Source organism: Perognathus longimembris, chromosome 4 (assembly GCF_023159225.1).
Source record: "Perognathus longimembris pacificus isolate PPM17 chromosome 4, ASM2315922v1, whole genome shotgun sequence".
NCBI lineage: Eukaryota > Metazoa > Chordata > Mammalia > Rodentia > Heteromyidae > Perognathus > Perognathus longimembris.
Window position 1 is genome coordinate 32,534,587 of NC_063164.1, and position 17,858 is coordinate 32,552,444.

Here is a 17,858-nt window from a genome sequence, read left to right on the forward strand (position 1 = left end):
TATCCTCATAGTATGTATTATTCATATATATGTGTGTATATGTGTGTACATATATACTTAAAGAATAAGGAAAGTTCAAAGAAATGTACTTCCTGATTTAAGGTTTATCCTTTCAGATACTTAAAACTATCCTAAAAAAATACTTCATTTCTCTCTTGCCAAAAGTCTAGAGGCCTTTAATCATGTATTTTTGCCTTAACTCCCCCAAACAAACAAAATTACTGTAAAATCCCATTAGCCCAGCTAGTAAGGAGCTTTTACCACATACTATACATTAAAAAAAAATAGTATGCTTCCATTAACTCAAGAGGGAACAAGACAAATAATAGCATAGAGAACCATTGCTCCCATCCCCCAATTCTCCCCTCCTTTTCAGGAACATTAAGGTCACCATGATGCAATTTCTTTTCAGAATTTTTTTTTTGTAAGTGATGAGAGAGGCAATTACAAGCAGTTTTCCTCCCCATGACACTGCCCGGAAGACTGGCAAATTGCATCTCTTGATGGATGCCAGCTATTACATACCATGGGCTGGAGATCTCCATATAGGGAAAGCCAGACCTGCAGAGGAGAGATAGAATAAAAACACCAGCAAATAGAAAGACGTTAGCATGGGGAGAGAGTAGGGTTAATTACCGAGAGACTCAGATTGGGCTGAACACCCAGTCCCATGAGATATTTGTGAACATGAATATACCTTCACACATTCATACAAATAGTAAATGAGAACTTTTGAGATGGGAAATAAAATTCATGTAACCAAAGCTTAGCAAATGCAAATGATTTGTATCCCTTTATGAAGCATGAAATCTTCATGCTTCATGCTGGAGAAGAAACTTTGGTAACACAAGCATACCTGGGAAAACATAGGAACTACCTGAGGATGCTGTTTGTTATGAGCTGAAATTCTGCACATAGCTTTGGAAGAGGAGGAGGACTGAATTAATTTTAAAGGCAGGAAATGCAGCTGCGAGATGCCTGATTCTCCCTCAAAGGACTGTCCAGAGGACTGTATTACAGTAGGGTCAGTCCAATCAGTCCTTTTTTTAAAGATCCTTCCTGTCATGCATTAAGGGAAAAGTTTATTTTGAATGACACCATGTGGCACATAACAGGCCAGTAAGTATTTGTTTATCAAATCTAGTAATAAAACTGTATGCTTTTCCAAGTTGGGAATGTTGGTCTTCCTCAGCTTTGTAATCTCTGTCACATAGCATAACAGAGGAGTGAGCGCACAGGTGAATGTCACATGCAGTGACTAAGCTGAGAGAAATGAGAGAAATCAATGTTTTAAAGTCATATTATGAAATACATTTTCTTAAAAATATACATTTCTACTGATATAGGCCCTTCCTTCCTTCCTTCCTTCCTTCCTTCCTTCCTTCCTTCCTTCCTTCCTCCTTCTTCCCTTCCTCCTTCCCTCCCTTCTTTCCTTTTCTTCTTCTTCCTCCTCCCCCTCCTCCTCCTCCCCCTCCTCCTCCTCTCCCTCCTCCTCCTCCCCCCCCTCCTCCTCCTCCTGCTCTTCCTCCTCCTCCTCCTTCTCCTCTTCCTCCTCCTTCTCCTCCTTCTCCTCCTTCTCTTCCTTCTCTTCCTCCTCCTCTTCCTCCCCCCCTCCTCCTCTTTCTCCTCCTCTTCCTTTTTATCCTCCTCCTCCTCTTTTGCTGGCACTGTGGCTTGGGGCCACATAACTATGGGGCCTCATATTCTCACTTAGCATTTTTACTCAAGGTTGGCACTCTTACCACTGGAGCCATAGTTATACTTCCAGCTTTCTATTAGTTAATTGAGGATAAAAGTCTCAGGGATTTTCCTAACTGGGATGGCTTCTAACTGTGATCATCAGATCTCAGCCTCTTGGGTAGCTGAGATTACAGGCATGAGTCATCACTGCCTAGCTTTGGTTATAAGCTTTTAATTCTGGTTTGTTCCAGAATTTTTAAGATAGAAAATGACTTCATATTGATTACATATTTATTTACTTTTCTCCAGTCCTGGGGCTTGAACTCGGGGCCTGAGTGCTCTCCTTGAGCTTGTGCACAAGGCTAGTACTCTTAGGTGTGAGCTACATCTCCACACCTTCTTGGTGTTTTAACTGGAGATAACAGTCTCACAGACTTTCCTGTCCAGGCTAGTTTCCAACTTTACTCTTCAGATCTCAGCCTCTTAAATGGACACACTAGTACCTGACACATGAATATTTATTGAATGGGAGATTTACAAAATTATCTCTCCCATGGGTCCTTCATGAGTGTTTTCATCAGAGAATTTCTTGAAAGATAATTGTCCTTCTGCACATGTATCTTGGGATCTGTTGCAGTGAGCTGCTCTGTTTTATTTTTTTCCCTCCTCAGGTGTGGAATCCATAGCATGTTCCCCTTACATTTAGCTGCCCTAAATGCTCACTCTGACTGCTGCAGAAAGTTGCTTTCATCAGGTAAGTACATCCATGCCCGGACGGAGGTGTAGTGTGTGCTGTTCATGAGTCAGGTGTCTGGTCCCAGTGAGTGGCTGCCTGTGCTTCATTCATGTCATTACCTGTCATGGTGAGGGGAGGTGTTTCCAACTCGAAGTGCATGTGACAACTCCTAACAGTCCGTAGAGCCCAAGCTGTTAAGATGTCAGTATCCTGTCCAGTGTATGAGTCCTGTCTGAGTTTTACTTAAGTTTTGATGACATTCCAGGATGAAAGAGAAGCCTACATGGACAGAGCTGATAGGTAGTTTAAATGTTTAAAAACCAAACAAAAAATACCTTTGAGCCAGGGTGCTGGTGGCTCATGCTTATAATCCTAGCTACTAAGGAGGCTGATATCTGAGAATAGAGGTTCAAACCCAGCCCGGGCAGGAAATTTTGTGAAATTCTTATCTCCAGTTCACCACCAGAACACTGGAAGTGGCTGTGGCTTAAAGTGGTAGAGCACTAGCATTGAGCAAAAAGGAGCTCAAGGACAGTGTCCAGGCTCTGAGTTCAAGTCCCATGACTGGTAAAACAAACTCCTTTGAGGTTCAAAATGATTCTTAACATTTTTAACAAGAGGCCCAAATAGCCTACATTTTAGTGGTAGAAATTATCATGTTACCTTCCAAGTTCCTGGGCATTGGAAATTTACTTAGGCTGACTGTCCTCTAACTCAGTTCAATTTTTTTTTGGCCAGTCCTGGGCCTTGGACTCAGGGCCTGAGTGAGCACTGTCCCTGGCTTCTTCCCGCTCAAGGCTAGCACTCTGCCACCTGAGCCACAGAGCCCCTTCTGGCCGTTTTCCATATATGTGGAACGGAGAGCTTCATGTGTAGGAGGCAAGCGCTCTTGCCACTACGCCATATTCCCAGCCCCTCAGTTCAATTTTTATATTTTTAATGTGAAGCTATTTGGAACCAAGAATTATCTCTGACTTAGAGATTTGCTTATCTTTTTTTTTTATCACTACCTCTTCCCATCTCCATACTTTAAGAAGTTTCCTGGCTTTCGAAAGTGGTAGATACCTGCAAGGCAAAAAATATTTATGAGTTAATTCACCAGATATCCCAAAGTATCTTTTCCCTTTTAAGTACTTTACCTGTGGTTAATTCCACGGTCACTGCTTTTGACATATTTAAAAATAATCCCTGTATGGAAAGCCTGTTTTTCCAAATCTGAAACTGACAGAAAGATTGGAATACATTTAAGAAAAATGTCTATTCCTGCTTGCTAGGATCAGTCCTTGGCCTTCTGTGTTTTCTTCATGTGTTCTGTCTGCCTATCTATTGCCCTACTTATCTCAAATTGGCTTCATAAATTTCTATCCTGGGATTGAAAAATGGGGCTATGGTTCACCCAGGGATGAATGCGAAAATAAATCCTCTTGACTTCGTGGTGCATCCTAGAAAATCGCCAAGCTTGAGCAGTTACCATTCGTTTCCATGACAACCTCTTTCTGACTACAATTGCTTGCTTTCTGGTTTTCCTACTAACTGATTTTTCTGTCTCTGCAATGTTTCTTGTGGTTTGACTAGGACAAAAGTATAGCATAGTGTCCTTGTTTAGTAATGAGCACGTGCTGTCTGCAGGCTTTGAAATAGACACCCCAGATAAATTTGGAAGAACGTGCCTTCATGCTGCTGCTGCAGGAGGGTGAGTACTTAGCAATTGCAGTTATCTCATGACTTAATTACTTAATACATCTTCATTGACTTAAGTTGTCTATGAACCAAAGGCAATTTTCTTAGTAAATTGGGTAAAAATAATTTCTACCAAATATCAGTTATCACAAGTTGCATTTCGAAATGACTTGCATTTTATTATGGTAACGAGGAGTTACTAGCTCATTTCATATCACAAATAAAGATTTTTATTGTTATTTTCTTCTTTCTTTCCTCTCCTTCTTGCCCACCTCCCATACTACTTTCTTCAGATTTTCACTGTAGGCTATGTATCTGTTTGGTATCCCATCTACCAAAACAAAATTCATTTGAAATTTCTTTCTAAGTTTTCCTCTTTTATGTGTTCATATATATACATAACATTATTTTAAAGCTGATTTTTAAATCCTTATAAGGACCAAATATGAACAAAGGTTAAAAAGGGAGGAAAAGGCAAGAAGTGATTTCTTTGCCTTTCTTTTTGAGTTGTAAAAAGAATATTAGCTACTAATTTTCATATCAATGGTTAATTAAACATCTAATCAATATATTGATATATGACCATATATTGACCAGACACGGCATCTCTTAGATGACAATATATTGTTAAGGTATTGGTTTTTCATTTCCTAGTCTTTAAGAATAGTTATGTTTTTCTATCTGCCATTGCTGTATTATCGAATGTATTAGCTATTTATCAGAGATGAGGTTCAGGGCCCTTCTACACATGGAGTTTAATTTGGTTTTATACCTGTTTTTAAGTTCATAATTTTATTTATGGAAGGAAGAGGCCCATTTTTCCATCCTATCCCCAAACGGAATGAGTGTCATGAGCCACATAATTTAGTCTGCCTCTGCCTTTGATCCTTTGCCATCATTCAGGAAGAGATCAGTGGGCTGCCTTAACTGGCATACTATACCAACGCACCCTTCTTTTTTAAAGTTCTTATATTTTCCAGCTGAAATAGCTGGTTCACTGAGAAAAATGTCAGTAAAGGATAGATGTGGAGTATAGAGAACCCTGCTCAGGCTTATCATTGATCAGATCATTTTTCTTACTTAAATGATAATAAAATAATATATTCCACGTCACTTCATAACATCCCAAGTTTAGAAAACCATGGATGATGATCTCTTTTTATGCCTGCATTTAAAAAAATCAGAAGTATCCAGAAAAAAATGGATTCAAATTTGAAATTCCTACTGGAATTAATAATTAGCCACATGCACTTCAACAGGAAAATTCATTTCAATAGGTCCTTTTCTCTACTAAGTGTGATTTATTGCTCCACTGAATGACAAAGGAGCTTTGGTAGATCACTGTGCTCCATTACATTATTTCCAGGGTTGCTGCTGCTCATTTATTTACCCCCACTACAAAGAGAGGGAAATGCAGATGTTTTATTTTCCATGAAGGAATATCTAGGTGAAAATGGTTATCATGGGAAATTTACTCTGCTGTGATAAAAGGCAGTGCTTATCCACTCTGGCCCATTGTTTAAAGGTGACATGACATTATTATAGGTTGGAATGGTTGTTTCATAAGCGCTTGATGGTGTTGAAAAAGAATTTTAGGATAAATGATGAGGCCATCACTGGAAGGTTTTTATCATGTAATGATCATTAAATTCCTTGGTCAAGGAATTGAAAGTGTTCCACAAAGCTCTATAACTTGTTGATTTATTAGCTTTGGAAAAGGAACTTCAGATCCATACAATATGGCATTACTGAGATTTGTTCATGCTATTTCTTGCTAGTGGAATTTTAAACCTGGGGCCTTTCATCCTATTATAATCCCTGCAGAACACGGCTCTGTCTGAAGATAGAACAACAATTAAGTTTATCATCTTAATGGTATTTTCCCTGTCTTTCTAGTAATGTGGAATGTATAAAACTCTTGCAGAGCAGTGGAGCAGATTTCCATAAAAAGGACAAATGCGGGAGGTAAGTCGTCAGGGCGCCATGAGTGCACAAACGGAAGGAGAGGAGGAGTCATTGAGAATTTGTGCTTGTGAGATGCTCAGGAGGGGGATGATGGGAGAGTCCATCCTCCAGAGGAAATCTCTTCTTGGAGGAAAATGCTAGCAAAGCAAACACATGCCATAAGGGTAGCACCTCTTCTCCCAGATACTGCTTAGAGAAGCCAGTTTTTTTTCATGAATATCATTTAGAAAATTTTGTTTGTAGCTGATAGAACACTTTAGTCATCCAAACCAGAATCCTGTCATCAAATCTAGAGATTTTGTTTTCTGTGGTAGACCTTTCATCTTGGGAAAAGATTTTAGACATATTGGAAATATTAAATGCAAAAAACAAAAGCACCAGAAACTAATAGATCTGTGGATAGATAAATTGTGCCATAATGTTGGGCTCGTTAGCCTCTCGCGGCTCGGGTACTTACTTCTTTCTACACTCCCTTTCACGCCCTCTCCCCTAGTCACCCGACCCGCAGATGAATCTAGGGTGAAGTGGGGGAGTCAGCACCGACCTGACCTGCACGGGGCCTGCCCGAGAATGTGTGCCCGCCTCCTTACCAATAGATGAAGTCAGACATACACATGCCTCGGGGGTTAGCTTCTTAGAGCGAACTAACTTTATTGAGACAAGGACAATGGGAGATGATTCCAAGGGAAGGGGGTTGGCCAGGATGCCGATAGGCTGAAAGGTATCACCTGACTCCCAAGAGCTATCGTCACTCGAGCGCGCCGAGCCAGGGCGGAGCTGGTAGGCGCCGGACTGGCTAGGTTGGGAGATGCCTGGGCTGGCTGGAGTTGGGGGCTGGGTGCAAAGGCGGACCCAGAGAGGGCAGCTTGCTTCCGCATTCCCCCAGGGCTTGGGGGAGGGGCGGCAAGCCTAGGGGCCGGATCCCAATACCATAATATGCTAGCTGGTACATTACCGTGGGTGTTTCTAATTTAAATATATTAAAATAAAGCTATAATAATATATTATATATTGCATTGTATAAAATATATAATGTAATATATTTTATATACTATAAGTCTAGGTTTGTATTTGCACAATGAAGAAATCATTTAACTGTTTCCTAGAATACATGTTAGTCAGTAAGAACACGTATGAATGTATTCATGATTATATTCATATATGTTCCCCTTTTCCTCCTGTAGCATCTCTATCTCCTCTCTACTAGCTCTAGCTAGAACCCTAGCTCTAGCTCTCCTCTCTTGCCAATCTACCTAAGACAGCTCCTCCTATCCTTCCAGATCAAGTCACATGGCACCTTCTTATATTCTTGCCATTCTGATGGAGTACCCCCTGTCTGCTTCCCTAGCACCAGCTCACATCACTCTGTATTAGTGGACTCTGTTTTCTTGTCTTTCTCTTCACCTAGCTGTGAGTATCCTAAGCATTTCCTCCTCTCTTCTTCTCTCCTCTCCTCTTCTCCCTTCCCCTTTCTTCCCCTCCCCTCCCATAGGAATAGAACCCAGGGCCTTGCCCCTGCCTGACAAGCATTCTACAAGGTGCTTATGTTCACTGGATTATATTCCCTTGTTTACTCGTAGTAACTAACCTGTAAGATATACAGAACTGCCTATTATCTGGTAATTTATTTATTTATTGAGCCTGCCCTGGGGGTTGAACTCAGGGCTTGGGTACTCTTTTTTGAGATTTTCTGCTCAAGGCTAGTGTTCCACCACTTGAGATAAAGCTTCACTTCTGGCTTTTTTAGTACTTGATTGGAGATAAGAGTCTCACAGACTTTCCTGCCCCAACTGGCTTCAAACTGTGATTCTCAAATCTTAGCCTCCTGAGTAGCTTGGATTACAGGTGTGAGCCACCAGCACTGGGCTTATTATCTGTTTTTTTTTTTTTTTTGCCAGTCCTGGGCCTTGGACTCAGGGCCTGAGCACTGTCCCTGGCTTCTTCCCGCTCAAGGCTAGCACTCTGCCACTTGAGCCACAGCGCCCCTTCTGGCCGTTTTCCATATATGTGGTGCTGGGGAATCAAACCTAGAGCTTCATGTGTAGGAGGCAAGCGCTCTTGCCACTAGGCCATATTCCCAGCCCTTATTATCTGTTTTAATAGACAAGAAATCTGAGCCTAGAAGAACTAAATAACTTAGGAAAGGATTTAGAATTTTAGACCTAGAAAGACCTTAAGGTTCTTTAGTTAACCTTAAGGTTAAAATAAGAATCAGGAAGCCCAGGCCAGATGGAGGACGCAGTTTGGCCTAGCTTGCAAACTAGAACCGGAATCTATGAATAGTTTTTCCCATTAACCTACACCCCTGTCCACAAGGAGCTTCTAGTTCAGTGGAGAATGTGTGACAACATACTGAGAGCTAAAATCAGGCAATATGTAATAAAAGTACAAGGGAAATTCAGTAGCTAAGCAATCCTAAACAGACAACTGGCTTCTGGGACATGAATGAGGAATGGGGTTTTTATGGGGACAAGTTGCTCAAGAAACCCACATAAGTGAACGTGGATGGAAGTAGGGACATGGTTCCTTGGGTTTTTCAGTGTGGGTGACACTAGTGGGTATATAGTGTGCACAGGGGAGAGAGACATTCCACAAACAAAATGAAGGGAAGGTTTTCAATTCCAGGCTAAGAAATCATGCCCTTTGTCAGTGGAGAAGGCTGAAGGCTTTAAAACAGGATTGTCCTATGTGGAAAATGAACTTTAGAAAACTCAGTTCTTCATTCATACTGTTGTAGGGAGTACAGCTGACTCTATCTTGACTAGAGAAACATGGTAGGAAATGTTGGGGGTAGTAGATTAGGTCATCCTGACCCCAAAATTCTATATCTGTGCCATGCTTGCTTAACTTGTTTGTTGCTTGCTCTACCCCCTGCGTCAACCCCCTACATCTGTGCTACGCTTTTACTCTTATAAACCCCAATTTGAGGACTGCTCAGGGTCACAGTGGCAGCTCCTGAGTCTGCACTGTGTCCTTGGCCGGTCAGCCGGCTTTTCACTGTTGTAGTTCAGCTCCCGAGTCTGTGCTGTGTTCCTGGCTGTTCAGTTTGCTTTATGCTTCCCCAATAAACCCATCTTTTTGCTTGAGACTGTCTCTGAGTGGTGGACTCTTGGAGGGATGGGGAACCCTCAAGTCCTGTAACATTTCTTGGTGCATTGGCTGGCAAGAGTCCTTAACTACCTTCTTTTTTTGGGGGAGAAGACACCCGAGTGAAGAAAAGAAACCTCTGGAGGTGGAGGTGTGTGTGTCTGAGCTTGGTCAACCAATTTGTTTCTGTGGGCCCATCTGAGTGAGTCCATCTGAATCTGAAGGTGCACTGTCTGTAGGCCTGAGACAAAGAGAAACTGGATGCAGTAGAGCTGTCTAAGGCCGGAGTAGTCAAGTGATGCCTTGACCCCTTTCTGAAGGTCTTCATAGTGAAGGACATGTATGTTGATCTTGTTCCTTGTTCTGTGTATGGTCGTGTCTATCTGTGCCTGTTCTCAATTCTGCTTTTGCTTGCTACTCTTTTTCTGATTCATGGACCCACCTGGGCTGTGGTAACAGAAGGAAGAGGAGTTTTAGCTCCTGAGTCTGTGCTGCATTCCTGGCTGGTCAGTTCACTTTTTGCTTCCCCTTAAAATCCATCTTTTTGCTTGAGACTGTCTCTGAGTGGTGGACTCTTGGAGGGACGTGGAATCTCCTCCTTCAAACCCCGTAACAATACCAACTAGAAATTAGAAGCTTCATTATAACCTAGGAAATCTATATTTTTTTACATTTTTTATTAGTGAGTAATAATTGTACAGAGTGGTGGATCTCATGGTGACATTTCATCCATATTGGGTGTATTCACTGGTCCTAATCACCACTCTTTTCTTCTCTTGACTCCCTTCCTCTGTCCTAATAGCCCCTAGGTGTGGGCTTAATGGGGACGATTGTGTGTGCGTGTTACTGTGACTTGAGCTCAGGATTTTGCACTTGCTAGACCGGCACTCTGCCATTTCAGTCATACCCTCAGCTCACAGTGCTAGTCTTGATGGTTCTTAAATGGGGGTGATCTTGATATGGTACCCCAAATGAGCAACATAGGCACTGAACTTGAATAGGTACTTAGAATAGAAAGGCTAGGTCCACCCTGGGTGGCCTTGTCTGAAGCCAAGAGTTTGACTTTCTGTAGTCCAGGAATGGTATTTCCTTGGCCTTCACCCCACCTTCCCCCCAAAAGGATTTTCCACAGCCCCAGGCATCTTGCCACCAGGTGAGTGTTGATGATGGTATTATTTCCCAGACTGAAGAAAGTAATAAATGTCTGTTTGTTTTTCAGGACCCCTTTGCACTATGCAGCTGCGAATTGTCATTTCCACTGTATTGAGACATTAGTGACCACAGGAGCCAACGTTAATGAGACAGATGACTGGGGACGGAGCGCACTGCACTATGCTGCTGCATCAGACATGGACAGAAGGTAAAATCCACCCTGCTCATGCTTGCTTGGGTTAGGACTGGGAACAGAGAGGATCTGCTAAGTGTTTTCATTCTGCCTTCTGGAAACTGACAACAAAGAATCCATTTCACTCAGACCCAGAGGACTTAGATTTGCTTCCTCCTTAACTTGTGTTTTCTCAATCTACTTCTAATGTTTTATCATTACATGTCACTGCGAAGTTTCTTTTTCTCTTTGCTCTTTGGGTTGAATGCCAAGCCAAGTTGTCAAGACTGGGTTTTTTCAGGGCATTCAAAATCTGATGTAGTTTCTTTGACATATACCATAGTCTTCAGCAGAAGTACCTAAATGCTCCATTGTCTAGCAAGCTTACATTGGCTGATATTTATATTATGCATCAAATTCATCCACTGAGCCTGACCCCAGCAACCTGCAAGGTAGCTTCATTATGATTTAAAAAAAAATAAGGCGCCTTGTTTCAAGCTGAGCATGAATGCCCTTTGGGCATTGGGAAGAGAAGACATTGGTTACTTAGACATATTTGAATTCTAGATAGCTAGGAATGGAAAGTAGAAATTAAGCGAACCAGTTCAAGGAAAAGGGAGGAAGGTCGGAAGGTCTATTCCATGATTTGTGAAAGTTTTCTCAAAGACTAAAGGCAGATCCTCCTCATAGAATTCCTTTGTGACAATCCTGTTTGGAGAATTGAATTATTTGCCATCCTATGGTTTGCAATGGATTTGGAATCAATGCTAGTAGGTTCTTTTATAGAGCAATGTCTTGCATTCATCTTATTTTCTTTATAAATATAGCTAAGCTAAGCATGGGCTATACCACTGAGCTATACTCCTACCCCTAGCTCCTTCAAACATTTTAGATGCTGATCCACAGTAAGTGAATTTTTTTCCCCTTTTGAAGTATTTTTTCCTTTGTTGTCAAAGTGAAGTACAGAGGGGTTACAGTTTCATCTCTAAGGCAGTGAGAACATTTCTTGTTCAATTTGTTACCTCCTCCCTCACTTTTCCCCCCCCGAGTAAGTGAATCTTATACCCACAGTAAGAAACACATCTTACATCATGGCTGAATGCACACATTCATACTTCTGTGTATGTAAAGCAGAAATAAAAGAGTCATAAAAACATATTTATATTTATCATATGTGACACATCTGATCTTTTCTATTTCATTTGATTTCAAAAATAGCTGGCTGCACCTTATTAAACTGTTTCACAATTCAGTAATGGGTTATGATCCATAACTTGGGAAATATATGAGTATAAAAGTGCTCTTCATCTTTGTATTTATTATAGAAATGTTATATTTAATGTATAGTAATAAGAAAGTCAGGCACTCAGGTTCCTTTCCATATACAGGTTATTAATTCAACCAGCTTTTATTGGGTACCTGCTATATACTAGATGCTATGCTATTCACTCCGAGAAGGGTAGAGTTGCTAGAGGAGATGGAGGACAAGTATACTTCCTCTGTTAAAAGCTAGAATCCTACAGGACAAGTTGTTCTGGCTGATGAAATGAGATCAAGATCCTCTCTTCCTGTATAAGTGAAATGCTAAACTGGCAAGGAGACAGCAAAGAATTTAGTAGGAGTCAGAGATATTTGAGATACATGCCTCCTGTTTGCTGGTAGAGTTTTAAGCTGTTATGGAAGTGTAGGTAACTCAATTGTGGTCTTCATCACTGATACCTAGGTAGAAGTTTTAGGAAAGTCATGTTCTCAGTTGGATTCCTTGGAAGAAATTAGATTTTCTGGATGACTTTGGAGAGAATCCTATCTAACCTCATTTGAAATCAATGGTGCTTTGCTTATTCCTTTGGGGTTGGGGCAAAAAAAAAAAAAAACCAAAAAAAGAAAAAAACCAGTGGGCTTTAATTGTTAGAAAACTACTAACAATTTTGCCATGAAAAAACTAATTGTGATTTCCTTTCTGTCTTTTATGCTGAGAAGTAAGACTATCTTAGGAAATGGCCATGAAAACTCTGAAGAACTTGAAAGAGCCAGGGAGATGAAGGAAAAGGAAGCCGCTTTGTAAGTTTCTGAGCTTAAGAAAAAACAAGGTACCATTTCTGGTGCTTTTTCTGCTGCTCTGGATTGCCACGCTTACCTGCGTATTTGGGGGCCTCATTTGGGATCTTGAAGGAGTATTACGGGCTTGCTTTTAATGGAGAAGAAACTTGTTTTAGTATATCCTTAAGCTATGCTGCTTTTACAAAAGATGTTTTTTCTAAAACTAAGCTTATTCTGAGTATTGCTGTGACTGGTCAGCAGTTTTATATCTTCAAGATCATTTCTCACTCTGCCATACATAATAGGCCTCAGGGGACATATTGAGTCTCCTCTCAGGCCTTAGGCTCTGGTTTTGTGACCCAAGGACAACTATTTACAGAGACTGTACATGAAGGTCTTGAGATTGTGCCAATGTAATCTTTTCACGTCATGAGTTGTCGCAAAATCTCCCCCATCTCTCCAGCTCATCAACTTACAAATAGCCTTCTACTCCTTGTAAGTAGCTGCCCCAGCCCACTTCATCCCACACCATTGCTGTGATAAGAACTGCATGCCAACTGTCACCCAAGGGTGTTGACACATAAGAACTTTAGGACTTCCTTCTCTGAGAGTTCAGTCGCAGGTCTGGTGCTGTGACTGGCATGGAGTCAGTCTGCAGTAACTGTTGAATAAGTGCACAAACAAATGATCTGGTACTCATGCTTCGTGCTGTACCCCTTGAGACCCAGGGGGTATATGAGGCTCTACAAATTTTCAGGCTCACATACTCTAATTTGTTTATTCTCTTCTCTGGATGCCAGAGGGACTATAGTCGGTGACCTGAAGGCTGGTGTCTTGGGGCAGGGTCTTCTCAACATCCCACTGGACATCCCTGCTTGTCCCAGTGTGCCCAGGGAATTATGGGATGGTGCAGTTAGAGAGTGTGTCCTGGTATACGTTACAGAACATAGTCATTTTGAGAGCAGAGTCAGGAGGCATCAGCTGTGAGTTCAGCAGAATGACCATAATGTTACCCTAAAGCTCCCTTTAAAATAATGATGTTATAAGTTATAGAAGTTCAATCCACCACAGAAAGTACCCATTTGCTCCCAAGTGCATGGATTGCAGGTTTGTCTGGGGCAGCCCAGCCATCTTACAGTGATGGAGGTGATGGGACAGAAGAGGGAGGAGAAGGGTAGAGAACCAGTAGCCTAGGAGCTCCTCCATGCAAGGGAAGGCCCCCTCCGTCTCCTCCAAATACATCCTGACCTCATGTGCTTCTGTTGATTTTGCATTTTATGTGCCAAAATTGCTAGTAGGCGCCCCTGGAGGAGAAAAAATATGAAGCATTCCCAATTAAAACATAGAGTTCATATTTTTTTTTTTTTAGAAACCATGTGGAGGCTATCCAAATTACATAGCACTAATTGTTAACATCACAGTACAGTTCATATAATTGAGTTAATAATCTGGGTTAAATACATTTTTAGGAGCAATTCCAAATGTTTCCCAAATTACAATTTCAGTGTATAAACTGATTCTTAGAATACAACCCATTCAGAGTTTATGAGTGCACTAAAATGCTCTTCCTATTGAATGACTTTATTTAAAGAACAATTTGGTTTACAATGAGTCATAACTTGGATCCTGTCCATGGACTTTTAATTACCAAAATGACAGAGTATTTCCTTATAAGGTTCAAATAACAAAAGATAGCATGATAGCAAGACTTTAATAAAAATTTGATTTATTATGGAGCATTTTATGAATAAATAGGACAAGTAGGTACTGGTTTAATATTTTTTGTCTTTTATCAGTTTTCTAGAAATTAAAGGACCAATTTTTATCTGTATGTGTGATTTATGTGTCCCTTTCGCCTTATGCCAAAAGCCAGGCAAATGTCATTTAGAAGTTTCTGAGTGACCTCTGAAAGTTTCCATTGGAAGGACTTAATGTATTTAGAATCTTTAAATATCAATTTATATTTAAGATCTTAAAATATTGATTTGAGAGTGAAATTGAATTTGTGTGGCCTTGTAAAGGGCATGTGTGTCCCTCTGTCACAGAAATAATACTATAACTATGGAACATTGCCACTGGCAGGTTGTTTCCTCTTTTCCCTGCAGGGTTGGGCCTTTTGCAATAGGCCTTGCATCCCTGGGTACCTGAAGTTTGGAGCCCTAGACCTAGGACTCTTCAGCAAAGTGGAGCTAAGCTCCTTCTAACATATGTCAATAGCGTTTGGTCCAGTGTGTATTCTTCATGATAAGCTTCTTTTTCACATGTAGTTACTGAATTACTTATTTATCTTTTTCAAGCATTCACTTACTCCTTTAACCTTTTTGTTATTCAGCCTGTTATCAGGTTATTTCATTCTTACTCTATTTGAAGATTTTATTTAACCCCAATAAAAATTTCAAAAATAATCCCTATTCTTCTTATTGATTTATTTGTTTGTTTGTCGTTGGTTGGGGGGCTTGAATTCTAGGCCTGGGCACAGTCCCTAAGCTCTTCAGCTCAAGGCAAGCCCTTTACCATTTGAGCCACAGTGCCACTTGCGGTTTTTGGGTGGTTAATTGGAGATTAGAATCTCACGGACTTTCCAGTCCATGCTGGCTTTGAACTCGATTCTCAGATCTCAGTCTTCTGAATAGCTAGGATGACAGGCATAAGCTACCAGCACCTGGCTATCCCCTATTCTTCTAAGTTTTCCAGTTTCAGTGCCCGACCACTTGATAACGTTTCAGATTTCATCTTTCGAACTAGGAGATCGAAGTCTTATTATTCAGTAATCTTGATCAAAGATACGTTTGTGTCTTGAGAAAAAAGAAAAACCACGTAATTGCCTCCTTGCTCTTAAAGTGTTTCCTGAATCCTAGGATAGCTACAGAAAGTGCATGCGCATGTGAGTGTGTTTGCAAGGGTGTGTGTGTGCATATGTGTGTACATAGATGTACACTCATGCATACATATATCTTCCAGTAATAAAGCTTCATTGTACTAGACTTTAAAGAAACACAATTACAACGTGCTGTGTGGAATTTTCATGATAGGGAGATTTACACTAATTATCCTTTTGGGTCCAGAGATGCTTTCTAAAACAATACACCATCACTATGCTTACAGATGTTTAGAGTTCCTGCTTCAGAACGATGCCAACCCATCGATCCAGGACAAGGAAGGCTACAATAGTATCCACTATGCTGCTGCCTATGGCCACAGGCAATGTCTGGAACTGGTGAGTCGATTTGTTTTGTTTTTCTAACATAGTGCTAGTCTTAAATATGCCTTCACTGACTAATTTGGCCATCAGTTGAATTCTTGGTATCACATACCAGGGTGTTCTCTGGTATATGAGAAAATTGCCATATTTTATGAAGTATCTCTCTTTGCTGTACTTTTTCTTTCATGTCTCGGAGCTGACTGACAATGGACTCTTTTCCACATTCAGATCTGTATAGAGACATAGTGTATATTTTTAAGATAATTGGGATGTAGCAGCAGCAAGTTCGCTGAGTATTTGTAGCAGAAAACTTCTACTCTAATATCTGATTATAGCATCATAAGATGACATACACATACTAGGCAGATGAATTTATCATTGCCAGTCCTATATGATAGAGGGGGGAAAAAGCTGACAGGAATGCAATAGCAGAATTGACTAGAATTTCTGAACCACCCAAATTCCAACCTTCAATGGGCTTGGAATCTAAAGTCCCTCTGTTAGTGATGAGCCCAAGATACAGTTGCCTCCAGGGACCTGAAATGTGCAGTTAAGGGTGAAGTGAGTTCAGATGATAAAGCATTAGGGAGAGATGGAGGCTGGCAAATAGAAAGGGAGACACAGTCAGTTGTCCCAATTGGGATTGTATGCCCAGGGTTACTGGACCTCCACAGTCTCAGGAGAAGCCATATGACTTGATATGAGTAATCTTCTGTTTTGAAAGCACTAGGACAGCTGGGGAAAAAATACCAGTTTGTGGCCACATGCTACCTGCTAGCCTCCGTTTTCTGGCTTCTAAGCATCGCCCTTCAGGGTACCTGGTATTCCCGGCCTACTGTCTGTGGTTCAGTGACAGGTGCCGCCTCTCCTGGCTCACCTCCCATATGTTCTCTTGTCCCTTTCAAAGAAGGCCAACTTTCCCATGTTATTCAGGGCCGCATTTAGGGAATGGCTAGTATTGTATCAATTGCACAGTCTACTGTGAAAGGATGAGGTAGGAAGAAAGTGAGCCACTGCTGTGTACCTAGATAGAAACACTCTCACCCTGTGTTTTACCTGCTTTCTGCTGCTGGCTTAGCTGACTCTGCTTGCTATGTTCTTTTAACTATACATGTAAAAAAAAAAACCGTTGTAATAGTTGTTTCCAGTTTGAAAATAAAAAGATGACTAGTGTATATCTACAGTATATATATGTATATAATAATATATATTGGCATTTGCTGGTAATATATATGCATTTGTTGGTGAATTGTAATATATATGTACATTTGCTGGTGAATTGTACATGTTTCATCTTTCTTGCTTTCCTGGAGTTTTTACAAATGGTAAAGATTTCCTTATTTGAGGTGAGAACTAGGTGTAACACTTTGTGGATTCATTCTTTTCCTTTCCTTTGCTTCCCTTCCCTTCCCTCCCTTACTTTTCCTCTTACCTATTTTCTTTTCCTTCTCCTCTTATTCTTATTTCATCATAGCTCCTCTTTAGTTATTGCGATTGAGTAACACGGCTTTGGATAACAGTGGTGTATTACGTGTGTGTGTGTGTGTGTGTGTGTGTGTACCAGGCTTAGCTGAGCAGATCTAAAGGCATGGTAGGATACTACAGCCAGACAACAACGGGAGCTGGTCCAATCTCAAAGGCTGTTTCTTCAGTCTCTATCTTCTCAGATGGAAGAGACGATCAGCTCATGTTCCTGAGGTTGCTCTCTCTTTGTCTCTATGTAGCTTTTCATGTTTTTCTTTTCTCTAGAACATTAGTTCTATAGTAGCAGGATATTTTACATGATGGCTCAGGTTCCAAAGGCTTCTGCCATAAGAGAGAAGAGAGAAAGAAAAAGGGAGAAGGGATAGTACCACCTATGAACCCATCTTTGAAAGTCACTCACTGTACTTCTGCAGTCAAGCATAGGAAGGCAAAGGAAACTCCACTCTGTGTGTGTGTGTGCGTGCGTGTGTGTGCATGTGCATGCACAAATGTGCTCGCATGCATGTGCCAGTTCTGGGGTTTGAACTCAGTGCCTAGGTGCTATCCCTTGAACCACAGCTTCACTTCTGGCTTTTATTGGTAGTTACTTGGAGATAAAAGTCCCACAGATTTCTTGCCTGGGCTGTCTTTGAACTGTGATCCTCATATCTCAGCTTCCT

At 41.0% G+C, this 17,858-nt stretch overlaps 1 protein-coding gene across 4 annotated transcripts in view; it reads left to right on the forward strand.

The window, feature by feature from the left end:
* Positions 1–17,858, forward strand: part of Ankrd44 (ankyrin repeat domain 44) — a 325,588-nt gene that overhangs the window by 221,438 nt on the left and 86,292 nt on the right. For all 4 annotated transcript variants that reach the window (XM_048345044.1, XM_048345043.1, XM_048345042.1 and 1 more), the window contains 6 exons: positions 2,352–2,434; positions 4,046–4,109; positions 5,993–6,061; positions 10,368–10,508; positions 12,453–12,533; positions 15,618–15,729. In XM_048345044.1, coding sequence (XP_048201001.1) covers positions 2,352–2,434; positions 4,046–4,109; positions 5,993–6,061; positions 10,368–10,508; positions 12,453–12,533; positions 15,618–15,729 — 550 coding nt within the window. The remainder of the gene's footprint in view (positions 1–2,351; positions 2,435–4,045; positions 4,110–5,992; positions 6,062–10,367; positions 10,509–12,452; positions 12,534–15,617; positions 15,730–17,858) is intronic.